This window comes from Elephantulus edwardii, unplaced genomic scaffold (genome assembly GCF_000299155.1).
Source record: "Elephantulus edwardii isolate Elephantulus edwardi_28Jun2011 unplaced genomic scaffold, EleEdw1.0 scaffold00049, whole genome shotgun sequence".
NCBI lineage: Eukaryota > Metazoa > Chordata > Mammalia > Macroscelidea > Macroscelididae > Elephantulus > Elephantulus edwardii.
Genome location: NW_006399799.1, coordinates 12,379,745 through 12,402,306, shown reverse-complemented (window position 1 = coordinate 12,402,306; position 22,562 = coordinate 12,379,745). Strand labels below are relative to the sequence as shown.

Below are 22,562 nucleotides of genomic sequence, written 5' to 3'. Positions count from 1 at the left end.
GCACGCTTGTCAGAGTTCCCAAGGGCTTCTTCTCGCCGGAAATCCCGGGTACCTTTGAAAAAGCCCTTGGGAACTCTGAGAAGCATGCTCCTGGGCGGAAGGGAAGCTTGATATTAATGATACGGTTCAATAATTGCCAACAGTCTGTTGGATCATCTTTCTTGAAAATGGGAATAAACATGAATCTCTTCCCATCAGCCAGCCAGGCAGCTGTCCTTCCAATTTCCTGGCATAGACTGGTAAGCACATCCAGGCCAATTTCAATATTTCAGTTGGTAACCCATTGATTCCTAGGGCCTTAATTTTGGCCAATGCCTTCAGTGCAGCTTGACTTTCTTCCTTCACTATTACCACTGGTTTTATCATATGATACTTCCTGAAATATTTCCGTGTTGGCCAATTCTTTCTGGTACAGTGGTGTGTATTCCCTCTATCTTCTTTGGTGTTCCCTTGCTCATTCAAAATTTTGCCCCTAAGATTTTTAACTTGGGATCTCAATCTCAAGAAAACAAAAATCCTTGCCACTGGACTGATAGGCACCATCATGCTGGGTGGAGAAAGGACTGAGACTGTCAACTTCATCTTACTTGGATCTTCAATTAATACACTTGGTATCAGCAGTCAGGAGAACCGATGTATTGCAATGGAAAAGTGTACAGTCAGAGACCTCTCCAAAATTTTGAGAAGCAACAATGTTTGAGGACTAAGGTGCACCTGATTCAGGCCATCGTCTTTTCAGTCACTTGCTATGTGTCTGAGAGCTGGGCAATGACTAAGGATGACTGTTGTTGTTGTTGTTATGTGCCGTCGTTTCCTACTCATAGGGATGACAGAATGCTGAATATCCCATGGATTGCCAAAATAAAATTATGTCTTGGAGAAGGTACAGCCAGAGTGCTCCCTGAATACAAAAATGAAGCAGCTTTGTCTCACATACCTTTGCGTGTTGCTAGAAGTTATTCCTTATGGAGGGACATCATGCTTGGGAAGGTGGGGATGGTGAAATAGAAGAAGACCCTTAACCAGACAGGTTGACATGGTGACTGCGACAATTGGCTTAAGTGTGCCAGATTGGGAAAATGGTACAGGATAGGACAGAGTTCAGATCAGTGGTTCATAAGGTTCAGTCAACACCCTTGGTAGCAGTCAAGAAATCAAAAGACATACATTAGGAAAATCTGTTCAAGGCCTTGCCAAAGTGCTATCAAGCAATGATGTCAATTTAAATACTAAGGCAAGCTTGTTCCAAGCCATAGTTTGTTCAGTTACTTGCTATGCACTTTAAATTCAGACAATGAATAACGGTAACAGAAAATCAAGTGATGCCTTTGAGTTGTGGTGTTTGAGTACAGAATAGGCTGCCAAAAGAACAAAATTATGTCTTACAGAAAACGCATCCAGAATGTTCCTTGGAGGTAAAGATGGTGAAACATCATCTCATATACTTTGGGCAGTTTGTAAGGAAAGGCTAGCCAGTCCTTGCAAAAACATTATGCTTGAAAACATGGAGGGTCAACGAGGGCAAGTCCTTCAGTGAGATGGACTAACAGTGACTCTATCAGTGGGTCCAAGTATAACTGAGATGGTGAGGATGACACAAGATAGGGCATAGTTCAGATCTACTCATAAGGTTGCTATCAGTTTTACTTAATTTGATAGTACCTAGCAACAACCACTATGGATGCACAGTTCAAATCAATACAACCAATTTTATTCATTCCCTAGTATGTGTCAGGTACTTTTCTAGGCACTTACATCACAAGGGAATACAAATCTTATAAAATATAACAGTAAACAAAACAAGGGCCTGTGCCCTCACAGAGCTTCCATTCTAGAAAGAGGAGACAATAGTAAACAGTAAACGTAATACATACATAAAGCATTTAGAATGTTAGGTGTTTAGTGTTATGGGGAAAATTGAGGTTAAGAAGTTTCGGGATGCTCCAATTAGAGAGTAAGGAACAAGCAGTAATATTAAGTAACATGGTCAGATAGGCTTCAGCGAAAAGGCAACATCTGCAAAAAGGTGAAGAAGATAAGCGTGCAGGGTATCTGGAGGCACAGCATGCAATGACCCTAAAACAAGTGTAAGGCTATAGTTGAAGAAAGTCATTGAGGATGGAGACATAATGCACTCTGAGTTCACTGAAGCAAGGAATGTAGAGAGAAAAGTGATCTTTATGTCTTTTATTGGAAGCAGTAATCAAAGAAATTAAGACTCTAATGACCACAGAAATACAGTAGAATGAATACTAAGAACAGTGTGTATCACCATCTGTCCTTTTGTACATTAAAGTCTGATAAGGACTTAAGATTCAAACAAGTCAGTTACAGAAGTAAATAACAAAACATCTAGATATTGTGGGTGGGGTTTTTTTTCATTTATAGTTTTGTGTGTGCACTTAAAATGCTCAGGCAATGGAAATATTTTTTCTATAACATAAGGTAGTACAAAGTTGAACCTGACCTGTATTGGAGGAATGCAGTATTTTACTTAGTGCAGTGAAGTATTATGGGTCAACTCCTCTACTTCTCATACTTACCAGCCTCAATATGTGCCCTTGATATGCTGTTCTTATTAGTACCTCAAAGATTCCACTATCAGAAAGAGCATTTACAAATCTAATATATAGACTAGGCTAGACAAAGCAAAAAGCTTTAAAGATTAGTAAAATGATGGCCACCAACTTCAATATACCTACCCTCATAAAGGTATTAACATGTATTAATAAAGTATGATTAATACTTTTAAGCCTAATAATAGTAATATTGTGATTATATTTTTATCGGGTGCTTGTCTTATCTCACAGTACTTAGAATAAACAAAAAGTATCATTATGGTCTAGAGTTTATACAAATTGTTTCCATAAATATATTAAGCCTCCTGGCAGTATTACAAATGAGAAGGGGTTTTTTAATTATTGTAACAAAATGGTAAAATAATGGCTAAGGGATTAAGATCTCTCCCCTATCCTGAGGTAAATACATACATACTAATTGACTATTAGCCAAAACTAAATCCATTTCTGCTGCATCTATTTCCATTCCTGGGACAGAGTAGAAATGACTCATGGTTTCCAAACGTGTAATCAATAGAGAAGCAGATTGCCTCCTCTTTTGCCCACAGAGCTGGTGACAGCTTTGAACATCTGACTTTTCAGTTAACAGCCCAGCTCTAAAACAAATGCATTACAAGGGACTCCTGTAATTCAACATTTAAGTTGCAATGATTCTTTGTCTTTATTAATAGACTTACATACCCACAAGAAGAGCTGGCAAAATGCAGCCTCAAGCCCAAGAGTCCACCACTATATATGCGGGTTTTATTAAAACACAAGCACACAGATTTATGTCAGTGGTTCTCAACTGGGGCAATTTTGCCCCTAGAGGACACCTGGAAATTTTTGGAGACATTTTTGGTTGTCAAATTTGGGGAAGGATAAGACTGATTGGCATCTGACGTTGATATCTTGTAGGCAGAAGAAAGGAATACTGCTAAATATTCTACAATGCACAGGGCAGCTGCCCAAATTATGTGTCTCAAAGTGTCAGAAGTACCCAAATTAAGATACTCTGGTTTGTATTATTGCCTCTGGATTATTTCAAACTACAATGACCAAGTTGAATAACTGTGACAGAGATCCTTTTTCTTGCAAATTTACTATATGACCTTAACAGAAAAGTTTGCTAATCAATGGTAAGGAACCACAAAAATTAACCAAGCAATTAATCTACAATCTGTCAATTCTCGAAAATCCCCTTTCTTCTAGAAATAAGTCCATCAATATTTTTATTTGTACCCTTTGTAGCCATGTAATGTACTAAAGTATTAGAATGTTCTTTGATTCGTTAAAGGGATAGCCAACCGTTTTATGAAAATCAATCTGGATGGCTTGCCAGCTATAATGCTATTCAGTGAAATGATAAAGTCAAATTTTGGAGTTTAAGGCTGACTTAATTCAACATAAGAGGCATTCTTTAAATGGATTACTGTTTTCTATTTTTAAAAAATATTAAAATGTCTTTTCTGAAATGATGCTATCAGGTGATAGTTTGTAATATGGCAAAATCTCAAAACTGGAAATCATCTTAAAAAAATGTTTCTAGGTTCTTGAAATCCAGATGACAGAACTATAGAGTTAAGAGGTTTTTGTTCCCATGTGGATTCTCTGATATGTGAATATATTTCATGTATCATCACTGAAGGTATTTTTGACATGTGTTTTGTAATGTCTATTAAGTGATGAATTACAGCTGAAGGCTTTTCCACATTCAGTACAATCATAAGGTTTTTCTCCAGTATGAATTCTCTGATGTTTAGCAAACGATGAATCATGCCGAAATGCTTTTCCACAATGGCTGCATTCATAAGGTTTTACTCCGGTGTGGACTCTCTGATGTATAGAAAGATGTATCCTCTGGCTAAATGCTTTCTCACATTCCTTGCATTTATAGGGTCTTTCCCCAGTATGAGTTCTCAGGTGCTGAGTTAGGTATGTGTTGTGGCTGAAAGATTTATTGCATACGTTACAAATATAGGGTTTCACACCACTGTGAATAACTTCATGTTGCCGAAGGTGCCTAATCTGGAAAAATGTTTTTCCACAATCTTTACATATAAAAGGTTTGTCTCTAACATGAGTTCGCAAATGCTGAATCAGTCCAATGCTCTGGCTGAAAGCTTTTGCACACACACCACATTCATAGGGCTTCTCCCCAGAATGAATTCGAATATGCTGTGTAAGGGATGAAAGATGCCTGAAGGTTTTGCCACATTCCTTACATTCATAGGGCTTCTCACCAGTATGGATTCTCTGATGTGGAATAAGAGATGAACTTTGGCTAAAGGCTTTTCCACATTCCTTACATCTGAAAGGTTTCTCTCCAGTATGAATTCTCATGTGCTCAGTAAGGTGAATGAGCTGCTTGAAGATTTTTTCACAAATACTGCACTCAAAGGTTTTAATTTTTGCATAACTTGTTGTATGGTTAATCAGATCTAAATTGTATTTACTTTTCTTTCCAGATATATCATATTTATGATCTTTTTTCCTGGGTACACTTACTGATTCTGAAATAACTTTTGAACTCACAGAAATACTTTTCTCAGATCTGTTAGAGTCTTTGCCCGCCCCCTGAGTGACAGGGTTTTTGCAGCTCCAGAGAACTTGGGCTTTCTGCATTCCTTGGTTTCCTGGGGGATTGTCTAACTTGCCAGAGTTGGAGACTTTTCCCAGTGTGGAGTGTAAAGTGCTTCCTTCTGTGGCGCTCTCCATCAGCAGGTTCTGGGTTACCTCTTCCCATGAAATGTCATTCCTTAAAGTTGATTCTTTGGTTTCTGTTTTGCTCTCTAAATCTGAAATAAAATTTAAAAAATATCAATGATTAATTTTCACTGCACTTAAAAAATTCCTGTAAAAATTATGTTGTTACGTGCAGCCCTCCATTGAGTTTTTCAGAGTCAGTTAACTGCATGGGAGGAGACTGCCCATCTTTCTGCCATGGAGCAGCTGGTGGGTTCAAACTATGTGCAATTATGAAACGTAAATTTAAAAAAACAAAAACAAAAACCCAACATGTAATAGGTTGAAAACTCTTAGGACTGTCTTCATCTGGGAAAATGCCACCTAAAGAACAGTTAGGAAAGACAGAGAAGCAGCAGAGTAGAGAAAGAAGCTGTTAAGACTATGTATGTGAGATGATGTGGAGAAACTGGGAGACCTACCTCTGTGTGAACTGCCAGTGGAAAGGGAGGAAGGGACATTTTTTTTTAATAAAATGTCTTTTAAATTGGTTTGCATACAAAATTCACATACATTGTGTTTCACACTTTGCTTCATTCACACTGTGTTTCATACAATCAGTCCCTTATATTGTACTTTATAAAACCAATCCCCATTGAACTATGCCCACCATCATCCCATCTTTTCAGGCCCCCACTGGATCCTTCCCATTTCCTTTACCCCCTCCCTCCACCCATCAAACTGTATGATCCTGTGATTTTTTTTTTTACCCCTGCCCACTCTTACCCCTCTGCTCCCACTTCTTCCCTTCTTGGATTCCCATACGTTTTACTAGTTGTCCTTCTATTTTTACAATAATGGTCTTATGTGGTTTTTGTCCTTATGAGACTGTTAGTTCACGCTGCATAATGCTCTCCAGTCTCTCCCAAGTTATGTAGTGTATTTTTAAATTGTTGGTCCTTAGTGCTGTGTAGTATTCCATCATGTGAATCTACCACAATTTCTCAATCCATTCAATTGTGGTTGGACATCTTGGTTGTTTCCATATTCCTGTGATTGTAATAATGCTGCTATGAACACTGGTATACAAATCTCTGTCTCTCAGTTCTAATTTTCTTGGAGTAAATTCCTGGAAGTGGAAAAGCTGAGTCACATGGAATTTCTATCTTCAGCTTTTTGAGGAAACGTCAAACTGCCTTCCAGAGTGGTTACACCATTTTACTATCCCACTCACAGTGTATGAGAGTTCCTATCTCTCCATATCCTCCCCAACATTTTTTGTTGCTTACTATCCTGTTAAACTTTGCCACTGCTACTGGAATGGGAGAGTAGCTTACTGTAGTTTTGATTTGCATCTCTTTTATTGCCAGTGATTTTGAACATTTATTCATGTGTCTTTTGGCCATCCTAAAGTCTTCTTCTGTGAAAAGTTTTCTGATGTTTTTGGTCCATTTTTTAATTGTGTCTTTTTCTTGTGGAGGTCTAGTAGTATTATATAAACTTTTGCTATGAAATCCTTGTCTGAAATGGTATTGCCAAATGCTTTTTACCCTAGTCAGAAGGTTTTCTTTTCACCCTATTGGAATAAAATTTTTTATGCACATGGATTTAATCTTTAGAAGGTCTCATTCATCAATTTTATCCTCTCCTGGTTGTGAATTTCTGGCTGTATTGGTCAGCCTCTCTATACCACAGGCTAGACCTTCTAAGCTTGGTCCCATTTTGTCTTTTATGATCTTTTAATTATTTTTCTATCTTTATGGTTTTAGGCAGGAGGCGCACTTTTGCAAATGCAAAGAAAAGGTCAAGAAATATGGGATTCTAGCATCACATTATCTTAAGCCTATATTTTTTATGTTAAAATTTTGTCTCAAATACATATTAACCATTAACATAAACTACTAAATAATACAAAAATATGTTCACTCTTTTCCTGTGAGCGTCCTCAGGTGATCTCCCAAAATCGTTTGCTACTCACTTAACCCGGAAAATCCCACAAAATCATGCAAATAAAGAGGCTCAAATCTCTGGGTCCATTTTAAGAATGTCCAGGAAACTGCCCAGGCCATCAGGAGTATGCATATCCAGAAAACCATGAAGTATCTGAAAGATGTCACTTTGCAAAAGCAGTGTGTGCCATTCTGACGTTACAATGGTGGAGTTGGTAGGTGTGCCTAGGCTAAACAGTGGTACTGGACACAGGGTTGGTGGCCCAAAAAAAAAAAGAGTGCTGAGTTTCGGCTGCATATGCTTAAAATCACAGAAAGTAATGCTGAACTTAAGGTTTTAAATGTTGATTCTCTGGTCATTGAGTACATTAAGGTGAACAAAGCTCCCAAGATGCACCACCATACATACAGAGCTCATGCTTGGATTAACCCCTACATGAGCTCCCTTTGCCATACAGAGATGATCCTTACTGAAAAGGAACAGATTGTTCCTAAACCAGAAGAGGAGGTTGCCCAGAAGATAAAGATCTCCCAGAAGAAACTGAAGAAACAAAAATTTATGGCTTGGGAATAAATACATCATCAAATAAAATGAAAATAACTATTGAACAAAATGTGTTCACTGAAAAAAGAAAGTCTCTCTGTATATTTCCTTTCCCTCCAATCTGTTAGGATTTGAATTGCATCTTTTAGGACATACACCATTATGAATTGAATTATGTCCCCCTAAAACATGCTATAAATTCTATCCTTTTAACTGTGGTTATAGTCCCATTTGGGATTTAATGCCTTTGTATGTTAATGAGGCAGGTTTACTGTGGGGTACATTTCAAGTTAATCTCTTTTATTACATAAAAACTTCCTAAACTGTGTGTGTGTGTGGGGGGAATCTGTTGATACCATCAACTTGTGGTATATGTTACCATAGCACTAGGCAACAAAGACATTATCCAACAATAAGGATATGTGAATGTGTGCATTTATATATATGTGATAATAAATACACATTTGTAAAATTAAAAAAAAAAAAGGATCAGGGTATACAGACAGTTCTGTGTCTGTTTTGTTTGTACTCTCTTCCATGTCTGTACATTTAGATTATTTAATTCTTTTTAGAAATATTTTTCTGACTTGCCACCTCTCCCAGCATGATGTCCTTTTCCAAAGATTTGCCCCTTCCAACAACATGCTCAAAGTCAAGAGACCAAGTTTGACTATCCTTGCCTGTAAAGAGCATTCTGGGTACACTTCTTTCAAGACAGCTTTGTTGGCAGTCCATGAGATACCCAGACCTTTTCTCCAAAGCTATAACTTCTGTCATTCTTGTTCACTGTCCAACTTTCAGATGCAGAGAAGTAACTGAAAAGACCATAGCCTGGATCATGATTAGCCAAGTATTTAAACTGACATCGTTGCTCTTAAGTACTCTAGTGAGGTCCCTGAAAGCTGATTTTTCCAATGCAACATGTCTTTGGATTTCTTGACTGTTGTTCCTATGGGTATTGATTGTGGATCCAGGTAAGATGAAATCATTGACAAGTTTAATTCTTTCTTCATCTATCACGATGTTGTTTTCTGGTCCAGTGGGAAGCTTTACCTCATGTTGAGATGTAGTCCACTTTGAAAGCTATAATCTTCTAAAATGTTGTTTTTGTTATATGCCATCAAGTCACTTGTAATTCTTAGTACAACAGCTCTGAACCCTACTCTATCTTGAATTGACTGCATTGTCTCAACACACCTACCCTCATTACCCCAGTCACTGTAGATATTTGCTTTTTCCTACTACAATATATTTATCTAACTTTACATTATTAATAATTCACACCACAATCTACATCATTATACATAAATTCTTGCACACTCTGTCTGTTTCCATAGGACTTACTAAAGAGAAATTATTGGATTTGAGTATATGTGCCTCAGTGAAGATGGTGCTTTTCTTTACATACTTACTAGATATTATCACTCTTCATACTTTTTACTTTATGGAGGTAAAAATTATTAACCACATTAAAAATATCTTTGAGGATAGGGACTTCTAGACACAGTACGCTTGGCAACTTTGAGTGAGTTTCCCTGATTTTCACTCTCTTTCCATTCCTGTTTATTATTAATTTTAGATCTTATCATTTAGAGCATCAATTTTTTAGTAAGAGATGAAGGATGTGTGAAGGTTTTACCACATTTCTTACAGGAAGGTTTCATGGGCTTGAGTGTGTCAGAGATTGTGAGGATGGCACAGTATAGTATGGGATTCAGATCTGTTGTTCTTAAGGGTCTCTTTGAGTTGTACTCAACTTGATGGCACCTAACAACAACAAAAAGTTTTATGCCAAATCAATTCTCTGGAATGGAATGATGGAAGAATATTGGCTAAAGACTCTTCACAGTAAAATTCTATGTTCCAGGGTTCCTAACATCATTCTATCAATGTTGTTGTTTTATATTGTAGAGTCAAAACTGACTCATAGCTGATCCTCCAGTGGGTTTTCAGAGGCATTTAACAGCATAAGAGGTCATCTTATCTTTTTCCCCAGAGCAGTTGGTGAATTTGAACCGTGTACCAAAATACTCAATAGTCACTGGGCAAATTTTGGAGGATTAAAAAGGAAGCAAATAGGGTTAGATTATTCCAGAGAATGCAGAGTTACGAAACTTTTCAATGTGCTATTTCATGTAGTCAGATCTCGCAGTAGCATTCCATTTCATTTTAAAAAGTTGTAACAAATGCAACTATAAATTTTAGTAATTTGGGCACAAGATGATGCAAAGTATGTTTTGGCATCAACAGAAATGAAGAGCAGAAGTGGAACTAACAGATAGTGCTGAAGAAGAAACTATGGGGTATGTGGGAAAGATTGAAGAAGATCGTTTCTTCCTCCTGTACCAGTCAGATCTGATTTGATGGTACACGTAAAAATAATACAATAAAGATTTAAAAAAAAAAGATAGTTTCTATTTTTTGGACATACTGGGTTAGAAGTGATATCAACATATCTATACAGAGGTGTCCTAAGTGCCAATGATATCTGTCAATAGAGCATTTATGAGTGTACGGGACCATGATGAAAACGGAGAATACGAGTATTGAAGGTAATGTAGAAAACATCATAATGTACTGAAAGGAGTTTGTATAGGAATATGTTGTTGTTGTTGTGTGCCATCGTGTCATAATCAAGCCAGAGCTGACCCTCCAGTGGGTTTTCAGAGGCAGTAATCATATGGAAGGAGATTGCCTATCTTCTCCTGAAACATAATAGGTGTAAAAAAAAAACGTTCCTTGTGGATTGTGGCAGAGAGTGCTTGCAAACCAATGAAATCTGTTCTCTCCATTTCTTGATACACAGAGATTGTACCTATCAGTTTCCATTAAATTTGAACAAAATGACAAAAACTCAATATGGGGATGATAGTAAATGTGATGTTAATTACTTCACATCAAGCTCAGAAAAGACACCCAAAGGAACTCCTCCATGTTATTCTAGAGATGATTAAATTCAGGTGAGGAGGGGGAAGTGTTAAAGGGTGGTGTGGCCACAACATGGCTGGGGCCCTTAATTTCCAGCTGGAAAAAAACCACACTAATCCAAATAATTTCCCCAGACCCATGTATGAATGAAAGAGCACTGGTGATGTAGTCTCAAGCATGTTGTGCCAGTAACTAAAAGGCTTCACATCTTTGGTGGTTCAGAACCACTGAATGCTCTGCTGGGCAGTCTCCTTCCATTAAGATTTACAGCAATGGAAACCCCAAGGGGGCCTATTATGAATGGAATAAACTAGACCTTAGTGAGTGAGTAGATGAGTGAGAAATTCCTCTTCTGCTTGAATCAAATGTTACAGTGTACTTGTTATAGTAAATGGGAGCTCTGGTGGTCTAGTCTGTAGAGAGTTGTGCTGCCAACACCTTCCTGGTGGTTCAAATCTATCAGCAGCTCCACAGGATGGGTAATTAATCTCTTCCCACGTGATTGGAAAATATGCTAGAGAGTCAGCCATTAATTGTTTCCAACTCCATGGAGTGAGTTTTTGAGTGGTATAGAGTAAGGGAGCTCTGGTGGGTCATTTGTAGGGAGTTGTGCTGTCAAGCCAAAAGCCAAGGCTCTCTTGCAGTTCAAATCCACCAGCCCCTCCAATGGAGAAAGATGGGCAGAAAGACAGAAATTATATATCTGCATTGAAAAAGATGAGAAGCAGAGAAAAACCAATAGAAGAGACACAAACTATTAAGTTAGCTGATGGAGGAAAGAATCCCTAGAGGGTGGTGAGACCTGCGTAATTTAATGTTGTTTAAAACTGTTTCATTAAAACACTAACTATGCTACCCGTGGTGCCGGGGGTTACGCTGATGTGCAAGAGCATGAGTTCGCGCATAATTGGGGCCCCAGCCTGCTGCAGGCAGCCCTTTTAACCGCGAGCGACACGGCGGCGGACCAGGCCTCTGCCGGGGTTCGCCTCTTGGATCTCAATTCTTAGGATGATCCCTTTGGGAACGGATAGTAGGCTCCTCAACTAATTGTGTTTCCTGTGTGTGCTGTCATCGAATAAACTTTAGGTGTTATTTAAAAAAAAAAACAACACTAACTATGATGTCAGGTGGTCTAAATTTCTGTACTGTTTTCTTAATCTACAAGCCCCTTTCCTCATTTGTAAAATGGAGTAAGGTAGGTATGTCATAGAAAGTCCAGCTCATAAAAGCTGTTACTATTATTGTTCTTAGGAGCACTGGTGGTTCAGGAGAATTCTCACCTTTCAGGGAGATCTGAAAATCAACTCCCAATAATGTACCTCTTCTGCAGCTACTAATCATCCAACAGTGGCAGAGAGGCCCGGTAATCTATTTCTCAACATGAGTCTGTGAAAACACTATAGATCACAATGGTCCAATCCTATTGTGCATAATAACAATATCTAAAATGTTGAAGTTGCTGTGGTGCTAAACACTGTTGACACTACTGTGTCAAATGCAAGAATGGTTACCCATAGTGGACAGTGTTTGGTGGAGCTCCTTGATTAAAACAAGCCTGGAAGCAAGAGTGGCATCCACTTCTGAAATAGCTTGCCTCCGGAAACTCTATGAACATAGAGAAACGGTGAAAATCATACAAGTGTTCAGGTCTTTTGTTCATAGGGTCGCTATCAGTTGTCTATGACTCAAGGCAGTTAACAACAACATATTCAAAGAATGTAAGTCACTGATTTTTGTCAGAAGGTGTTCTGCGGTGATTTCTTGAAAAGGACATAAATTATCTGGTGCAAAAAATTTAAATGATAAAGTAAAAAAAGAATCAGAGTTGAAGTAGTCACAGAACAAGATATATAAATAATTAAAAACGGAACGAGGGTGTAAAAGACATGTTGTGTTAGGTGCTATCAAGTCAATTTAAATTCATAGCGGCCTTATAAATAACAGACCTTGCCCCATCCTGCACCATCCCCACCATCTCTTTTATTCCTGAGGGTTTTTCTTGTCTTTCTTCTACCTTTCCTAGCATGATGTAATTTTCCAAGGACTGGTCCATCCTGGCAACATGACCAAAGTATGTGAGATAATGTTTCACCACCCTTTCCTTTACGAAGCACTCTGGCTGCACTTCATCTAAGATGGACTTGTTTGTTTTTTTTACAATCCATGAGCTATTCAGTCTTCTCTAACACCACAATTCAATATATCAATTCTTTTTCTATCATCCGTATTCATTGTCCAACTTCAGAAGCATAAACCTTAGCTGGGATTAGGTGCACCTTAATATTTAAATCAGTATCACGGCTCTTTTGTACTTTGAAGATGTCTTTGACGTCACATTTTCCCAATGCAGCAAGTCTTTTGATTTCTTGACTGTTACCATGGGTCTTGATTGTAGATCCAAGCAAAATGAAATTGTTGACAACTTAAATCTTTTCTCCATCTATCATTTCTATTGGTCTAGTGATGAGCATTGTTCTGCTTTCTTGATGATGAGATATACTCCATACAGAATGCTGTAGTCTTTGATCTTTTCCAGCAAGTGTTTCTGTACTTATCACATTTTACTAGCAAGGTTGTGTCACCTGCATGATGTAGACTGTTGAGGAGTCTTTCTCTAATCTTGATGCCACATTCTTCATATAGTCCAGATTCTTGAAGGATTTGCTCTACATACAAATTAAAAGGTATGGAGAAAGAACACAGCCCTGATATACACTTTTCTTGATTTTAAACCATGCAGTGTTCCCTTGTTCTATTTGGAGAACTGCTTTTTGGTCTATGTATAGGTTTTGCATAGGCACAATTAAATGTTCTGAGATTCCCATTTGTTGTAAGGAGAACTAAAACATGGGATGACATGAAGATTCAATAAAAAATAGTGTATTAAACAGAGAGAGATTCTTGTATAACTGCATGCACAGGAGAAAGAAAACTTTAATCAGTAAATTCTGAATTCTAAAGAAAACCATAATAGCTACGAAAATAATGAAAAATTCTGTTTCTATGACAAGATGCACGTGCACAGAAGGGATATTAGAAGTAGTAGAATCTGGTTTCTTATCTACCTATAGCCTTTGGTCATCCTCATAGCCATTTGAAAGGAAGTCTGGAAAACACAAAGACCACCATCTGCGCTTCTCTTACCTGAATCCGGACCTTTTAAACTTTCTCCCTCGAACAGCCATGGTTCTTCTTTTTCTAACTGGGAAATCACACGAGGTTTGGAAAGCTGATAGCCTGCTCAGAGAGAAAAAAAACCCAATGTACAAGGGTCAAGGAGACATCCCAAGAATTTATACAGTCTCTAGTATTCAGGGCCTCTGAAGGATAAAGCAGAAAGACTGGGACCAGCAATCCTCAGTCAGTGTTTAGAAAGAATAAGAAACCTCTAATACAGAACCCAAAGCCCAAGCATAACATTTACTTTGGAAACAATGATTATCTTCAAAAAGCATGTTCACCTCACAAGGGGAACTCATCCTTACCCACTGAGACCAGGTTCCGATAGTTCTCCAGCATCACCTGCCGGTACAGATTTCGGTGAGCGGGAGTCAGCTGCCTCCACTCCTCCTGACTGAAGTCCACAGATACGTCCTTGAAGGTTATCACTTCCTATAAAATCAAATATGTTCCTTTTTCACTCATAGTTCAGCAAGCTGTTCTGATTCTGTTTACATGCTAAGAGATTAAAGGAAAATGTTCCTGTCTGTCATCCAGTAATTGGCTGGCTGTAAATGGCCTTCTGCAATTTAGGATTTTCGTTGAAGTGAAAACACTCATAAAATATTAAAGAAGATCATAGAGTATATAGTAATTAGATTAAGGACAAAGCTCAGAAGTATCTGATAAAGAGCAGAGTTCACAAAGAGCCATGACCACAAGCAAGGTCATGGTCCCTTCTGAGGACCTCTGTTGGCTGACAGAATTGGTTAACATCACAACAGTTTACCAAGAATCCTTAATTATGTTAGAGAGAAAACTAGAGAGAACAAAGTATTTGGAAGAAGCATGAAGTACTCCTTATATGGAAGATCCCTTGGCCACAGCAGCCAGTCTGTGATGTGTGAAGTATCCAAACCTTTTCTATTTGCTCATACAAATGAAACCAGTTTGATGATTATGTTTTTTTAAAAAAATCAACAACAAAATGCTTCCATTTCAAAGAGCTACATTAATTGTTTCCTTAAATATATAAGTATTTTTAAATTTCTTATGTATCTGAAGTTCCATCTCATATCCTTGGTAGGGTAGAGGGACAGCACAGGAGAAGAGGCCCTGGATAAGATGGATAGATACAGTAAGTGGGTAATGGGAGCAGGTATACTGAAGTCAGTGAGACTGGCTTAGGACAGTGCAGACTTCAGAGCTGTTGTATATAGGATCGCTATGAGTTGCAGTGACTAGACAACACATAACAACATGTATTAAAAATAATTCTGGAATACTTTTCCTATTACACTGACATTAGCATTCACATGTAACCAATTAAACAGAACTTTATTAAGGTTAAACTCATGGTATTAATTTTTGAACTGTATAATTCTGAAAGTAAAAATCACTCAATTTTAATATGCTTTGGTTCTCTAATAATATCTTCGTTTGTTGTAGTTAACTAGTGCTATTATGCGGTTAGGGACCTCTCTAAAGTACTCAAGAGCAGCGGTGTCTCTCTGGAGACTAAGGTGCACCTGATACAGGCCATGGTTTTTGCAATCACTTGTTATGCATCAGAGAGTTGGACAATGACTAGGGAAGACAGGAGAATTGACGCCTTTGGGCGGGATGGGTGTGTCAGAGGCAATGAGACTGGCACAGGATAGAGCACGGTTTAGGGCTGTTGTACATAGGGTGGCTATGAGTCGCAAATGACTCAAAGGCACATAACAACAACAACAACATTATAACATCATACTGGGAAAGGTAGAGGGTCAGAGAAACAGAAGACCCTCAACAAGACCGACTGACTCAGTGGCTGTAACAATGGGCTCAAACAGGCTGGAGATCACGAGAATGACACAGGACAGGGCAAAGTTCCAAAAGGTCGTTCACAGGGCTGCTGTGAGCTATAGTGGACTCAACACTACTGTAACAGAATAGCATAAATGGGTGGTTTAAACAAACAGAAATATATTTTTTTCACAATTTAGGTAGCTAGAAGTCCAAATTCATGGTGCTACTTCTAAGGCAAGGTTTTTTCTCTCTAGAGGAAGATTCCTCTCTTAGAGCTTCTACTGCCTGCTGAGCTTCAAGTGGCTGGACATCTCTCTTCCTAATATTTCTGTTTACATGCTTGATTGATTGAGATCTCAAGAGAGACAGAGTCAAGATCCACCCTAAACTAATGCTGTCAAACCAACACAAAAGAGACAATTCATTCCCAAATGAGAATATAACCCCAGGCATAATGGCTATAATTTATAACACATGCTTAGTGGAACATAACTCAGTCCCCAACACCCTCCATAGGAGTTTTCTCTAATTACAATTTTTATTTTGTTTCTCTCGTGCTGCTGGGATGTAACAGTGGTAAAGCTCTGCTGGTGCTTCTGCTTAGTTTATGACACAGAACATGGCTAAACTACTCCAACAAGTTTCTCTTCCTTCTCTGTCAGCCTGTTTAGTCTGTGCTCTTCATACACTGCCAGTACCTTCTCTACTCGTTGGTCCTTTCAGCTACAATTTTAAGTTTTGTACCAGGATGGCATAAAAACTCCTCTCTTAAAGGTTGTTGGAGAAATATATACATTTCTAAGAATATCAGAACCTGTTAATTTTAAAATGTTACCTAGAATATTTTATATTTGCCTTTCTCTCAGATGATATTCACAGGTTTTCAAGGGCAAGATGTAAAATGCATACTCTCTTTCCCACACGACCCTTGACTTTTTGTTGTTAGATGTCATCACGTCGAGCATGACTCACAGCGACCCTATGAACAACATATCTGAACCCTGTCCAATATATTCTGTGCCATTATCACAACCTATGGCACACTTGATCCCATTGCTGCAGTCACTGTGTCAATCCATCTGATTAAAGGTCTTCCTATCTTTCATTGACCCTCTACCTTTCTAAGCATGATGTCCCTTTCTCAGGAATAACCTCTCCTAGAATATGTCCAAATTATGTGAGATGAAGCTTCACTGTCCTTACCTATAAGGAACTCTCTGGCTATACTTTCCCTAAGACATATCTGTTTGTTTTTGGCAATCCATGGGAAATTCTGTACTCTTCTTCAACTCTACAACTCAAAGGCCAGTAGGCAACATCATGACTGAAACTGTCAACAATTTCATTCTATTTGGATCCACAATCAACACCCTTTGGTACCAGCAGTCAGGAGATCAAGAATAAATTTTCACTGGGCAAGTCTGCTGTCAGGGACCTCTCCAAATTACTGAGAGGCAATGATTTCAGTTTGAAGACTAAGGTATGTCTGATCTAGGCCATGGTCTTTTCAATTACACAGCTCTAGCACTGTGTAACTTTTGGCTAGGAATAAGAGGGCTGCTGAATGAGGTAACTCTCAGAGGAGAAAATGACTTGTGAAGTCAACCCACATGGCCTGGTTTCCTGAGGAAGATTAGGTTCAGAAAACCCCTTCCAGGGATCCAATTCAAAGGGAATCAAACTCTGGGGCTCTTAAAATCAGAGAAACAATTTCAAGAAAGTCACAGGAAACTCCAACCAACCTGGTATTCTGCTGCTGGGGACCCAAGAGCCACTCTATTCTTGATACTTTTTTCCTGGGTCTCATCATCATCCTCAGAGAGCAGAGCTGGGGAATGAAAAGAGCCATGAGTTTGCTTCTGTGAAATGCTGCAAACAGAAAAACTGCCTGCAGGTACACTAAATGTGGCTCCACCCCAACACCCTCCGATTCACAGGAGGACAATGGCAGGGAGGTCTCCTGACGACTCCACAGTGAGGAAGACCTGCAGCACGTTGCTCTGTTTCCCAGTGGTCAATGCCAGCTAGAACAGAAGCCCAGATCAGGTCATTCCTTTGCTTAAAACTCAATGATTTTTCCACTAAAAAGAATGGGAAATCCAGAATATTTCACCATGAGCATCAAGACCCTTTCATCACTGGATATACACACCCATCCATCTGAAATTTCAGTAAAACCAAACTACCTTGACAATATCCATGTTTGTACTTTCTCCCAAATTTTATGTGGTGAAAACTAACATCCTTCAGAATAAGTATTTTTAGGCAGTTTTATGGAGCAAAAGGTTTCCTTTCTTCTGGCCAAACATGGTTTTTATCCCTATTGTGGCATCTATCTCAGGTTACCTCTTATTATATTTATTTGTATAATTATCTCCCTCGATTAAGTGTGAGTATATGCGTGCAACTGGATCTTGTATACCCCCCGCCCACCATATCCTACAGTGTTAGGCATAATACTGTGCCAGATTGCTAGAATAAAAAAAAAAAAGTCTGAATTGAAGCATAAAATTATAAACTAGGCATTAAACGTACCTGAATTGCCATCCTTGTATTTATTTACAACTTTTTATAAGGAGTACTGAGAGCATGTAAATCTAGATTCCGGAACTAAAAGATATTTTCCCTATTTATCTAGTTATTCACTTTCTCAATCATTTTAAAAGTTAGAGGCACAATATTTCATCCCTAAATAGTTCAAATAAGGATATTCTCCTGAAATAATCATAATACCATTTGTAATACTTTGGGCATGTTGCTAGGAGGGACTATTCCTTGGAGAGGGACATGATGCTTGGAAGGGTGGAGGGTCAGCAAAGGAGAGGAAGGTCCTCAACCTGGTAGACTGACATGGTGACTGCCACAATGGATTCTTCTGTGTCAGGGAGTGTTAGAATGGCACAGTATAGAACGGGGCTGAGATCTTTTGTTCATAGAGTCATTATGAGTCATACTTGACTCAATGGCACCTAACAATAACTACCATTTGTAATACCTAAGAAAATGAATGCATTATCATCTAAATGTTTGGTCCATATTCATACATCTCCTATCTCTTGACTGTCTTGTAGTCTGTATTTCTTCAAACCAGGAACCAATAAGGGTCACATAACCAAATTGTTATATCTAGTTTCTTTTTGTTCTGGGGGCTCTGTTAGTGGTAAGAAGTTGTACTGCCAACTCTCAGGTACCTGGTTCAAATCCACCAGCTTCTCCAAGGGAGAAAGATAGGCAATCTCCTCTCATGCAATTAAAAAGATATAAATATGCCTCTGAAAACCTGTTGGAGGGTCAGCTATGAGTCGATTCTGACTTGACAGCACACACTACCATGACCACCAACAATGGGAAATGAACTAAAGGCACTGTAGATGCATTAATTGTTCCCATAACAGTCTACCTGTAAAATAAGAAATTGGTACAGTAATCATTCCAACGAATACAAATGAGTTTCCCTTCCTTTCTTACTCTATTTAATATAGCATCACAAATTTGTGAGGTTTTATTTATCCAAGGTGTTACAATCAATTTGGACACTTAATCTACCTCAATGTTTGTCCACTGGGAGCTCCGTGAACTTGGCTCCTGTATTCTTTTGATAAATTCCTGTTATTTTTTAGTTCCTCCTTGCTTGACATATAGCCCTGGCACTGAAATACTGATTTTCCTATTCAGGAAAACCTCTGAGCAGGAGTTGTAATCAAGAATTCTATAAAGTTCTTCTTCCCCTCAGCTGTCTCCCCAAGAAACACAGGAGTCTACCCTTTTTTTCACACAAGGGGAAACTGTTTTCCCTCTTTTCCTCCCACAAGCCTAATTCTCACCTTCTCCTTGAAATATTTCAGTCACATCTTCCCAGAAGGGCACTCCCTCCTTGACCTTTGGATGATGCAGCGTCACACAGGTACTAGGCTCAGTGGGCTGAGTGAACAAGAGCTGCTGCAGCATGATGAAACCTGCTCTCCTGAAGGGTTCTCTGGTCTCTGTCCACAAAGTGCTCCGAGTGCGCTGGTCCACTTCTGGTAAACTGCTAGAATCTTTGTCTAGGTAGAGGTTTCCCAGGCGTACAGTGTCCTCTGACCATCAGCTCTGGCTCTCAGTGTACTCTGATGACCTTCTAGGAACATTTCCCACCTAGGCTCCATCGGTCTCCTCAGCAGGCAATGGGAAGCTCCAGGCTTTCATACTAAGCAGCCACCTTTAGAGACGCTGGGTGGAAAATAATAGCAAAAAGATCTGGAAGATTCATTTGAAACCAAAACCCACAGCTTGCCATCACACACCATGTGCCACCGAGTAAAACTGCTCTGTTGTAGGATTTTATCTATAAGGAACGAGATTGTCAGGCCTTCCTTCCAGGATGCTGGGTGGATTGAACCACCATTGTTTGGGTTAGTGTTGGAGGTACACACTGTACGCACCTCAACTCACTGCAGTTGAATCATAACCCACTCATAGCTTACCCTCCATTCAAACCTATAGAGATGAGTCGTCTTTGGTTTAGGAGTGGAACTCTCTACAGATTATGACACCAAAGTGCCTCGGAACAAAAATATTTTTACAAAAATATATGGAGACTGTGGTTAGTTATACACACGGTCCAAAGTATTGTGTTGATGTCACAGAATTTAAGAAGCGAGTAAACACCAATTGTTTCAGCAGCATTCTTAAAATAGTACCAGACTTGGAATAAAAAAGGGTCTGCTTTTGAATCTCAGTTCCTTTACTTGTTGAATCAATCACCTAACCCTTTCTTCCACTCAGGTCTCCTCTTCCCTAAGGAACTGTCAGGTGAAGTCAAGTCGCAACTGACTTAATAGCTGCCCCCCTGGCGGTTTTCCGAGTCAATTAAATCGCTTGGGAGGAGGAGACAGCCCATCTTTCTCCCGCAGAGCAGCTGGTTCATTCGAACCGCGTGCCTGCGTGCTGGCTGAGCAATTCCTCACCACTGGGTCACCAGGAAGGGACAAATCTTTCTCCAAAGGCTAGCCGGCCCTGTCCTCTGGGCCTTTGTCTGAGCCTAACTCCGGGTTGGTGGGAGGAGAACGGGTAAGCACCGGATACGTGGGGCTCGCGCTTTCCCATCTCCAGACCCCCGGCGAGCCTCCTACTTACCCGTCTCTGCCGCCTTGCAAAGCACAACGTCGTCCGCTCACTGCGACTGGCTCCTCGTCTCCGCGTAACGCCGGATGGCCTCGGGAGAAGCTCTCACGCACCAGCGCCGCAGGCCGCTCGGGGCCTGATGCGCCTGCGCGGGAGCGGCCTCCGTGCACCGTTCCCAGCGTCCACCGGGAGAAACCTCGCGCGGTGCGGAGGTGCTTCCCGCAATCCCAGCAGGGGTGTCCCGACAGCCGAACCCCGCTCGAGCTAACCCTGCTACTGCCGAGAGCGCTGGACTCTGCTTTTATATGTCTGCAGAGGTGCTAGAACTACTTGTCTTCTGCCTAGGTTGTGAACTTCATCATTTCTGGGGAGAGATTTGAAACCCTTAGCAAAAGGAAGAGCATTGGTCACTTTTTTGTTGAAGAAACGTTCAAGTGCAAAACTTAAGCTTATTGGCATCAAGTTGGTAATGACTTTAGCTGAGCCTTTCAGCCTGACAGAGGGGAAATTGCATGAGAAATGACTGCTTATCTTTCTCCCGTGGAGTGGTTGGTGGATAAAAGCGCAACTCCTAACAGCCATTCAGTTTCTAAATTGTAACATAAATTACAGAAGTGCTCTACTTGCATAAAGATTACAGGTGTAGAAACCCTTTAGGCAGTTCTACTTAGCTCTTCTACAGAGTCACTATGAGTTGGCAGTGAGTTTATACTTAGTATTATCATTAAGACATATTTGCAAATAACCTATGAGGGTTGGTTTGTAAGTTAAAAGGACATTTATTGGATGGATTCATTTTTAGTTTTTATTGATATTTTAACGGAAGTTTACAGAAAACTTAGATATCCATTCATTCATTGTTGCATATTTTCCTCCCTACCCCCGCCTCAGTTTGTTTTTCACTTTAAAAAGATTCTTTCTTTGTTGCACAGTTTACTCCGTCCCGCCCTCCCCAGCCCCCCAGTCCATTTTGCTATGAACCTCTTATTCTGGACTCTTGTCGTGCAAATAATGTGTAGTCATATATTCCTTTTAGACAGTTCTTTCCTTCATCTATTTAAAAGCAATGTTCATTATTCCCTGTTTTCTTCATTTCTCCCAACTCCCATGCCAGCCATCTCTTATAAGAGTGGCACTATGCAGTATTTGCCTTTTTGTGACTGAGATATTTCACTCATCATAATGTCCTGCAGGGTCACCCATTTTGTATAATATTTTGTTAGTTCCTAGTTTTGCCAGTGCTGCATAGTATTCCATTGTGTGAATATACCACAGCTTCTTTATCCATTTATTTGTTGGTGGGCATTTGTGTTGCTTCCATCTCTTTGCTATTGTGAACAATGCAGCAATAAATACTATGTGCATATTTTATTAATTAAATTAATAAATGGTGTGCATATATCTGTATGGTTGGAAGTTCTGGTTTCTTTAGGGTATATTCCCAGTAGTGCAACTGCTGGGTCAAATGTTATTTCTATTTCCAACTTTTTGAGAAAGTGCCATACTGCCTTCCAGAGTGATTGCACCATTTTATACTCCCACCGATAGTGAATAAGGGTTCCAATTTCTCCACAACTTCACCAGCATTAGTTCTTTGTTGTTCTGTTGAACTTTGCTATTGTTAGTTACTGGGGTGAGATGATAACTCATAGTTGTTTTGATTTGCATCTCTCTTAGAGCTAGGGATTTTGAACATTTCTTCATGTGCTTGTTAGCCATCTGAATGTCTTCTTCGGTGAAGTGTCTGTTCATATCCTGTGCCCACTTTTCTATTGGATTAATTATCTTGTTGTGGTGTACAGTTATTCTTGAACTTCTTAATTTCTGGGCTTCTGGTGTAGAGCA

The 22,562-nt window shown here is 39.4% G+C and overlaps 1 protein-coding gene across 1 annotated transcript in view; it reads right to left on the bottom strand.

Annotated features, from left to right (window-relative positions):
• LOC102864976 overlaps positions 1-21,299 on the bottom strand; it is a 124,327-nt gene extending 103,028 nt beyond the window's left edge. The window contains exons 1-4 of the mRNA XM_006886599.1: positions 21,287-21,299; positions 14,150-14,272; positions 13,809-13,901; positions 4,192-5,356 (exon numbers count right to left, since the gene is read on the bottom strand). Of these exons, the coding sequence (XP_006886661.1) occupies positions 4,192-5,356; positions 13,809-13,901; positions 14,150-14,272; positions 21,287-21,299 (1,394 nt within the window). The remainder of the gene's footprint in view (positions 1-4,191; positions 5,357-13,808; positions 13,902-14,149; positions 14,273-21,286) is intronic.
• Positions 21,300-22,562: the final 1,263 nt, after the last annotated feature.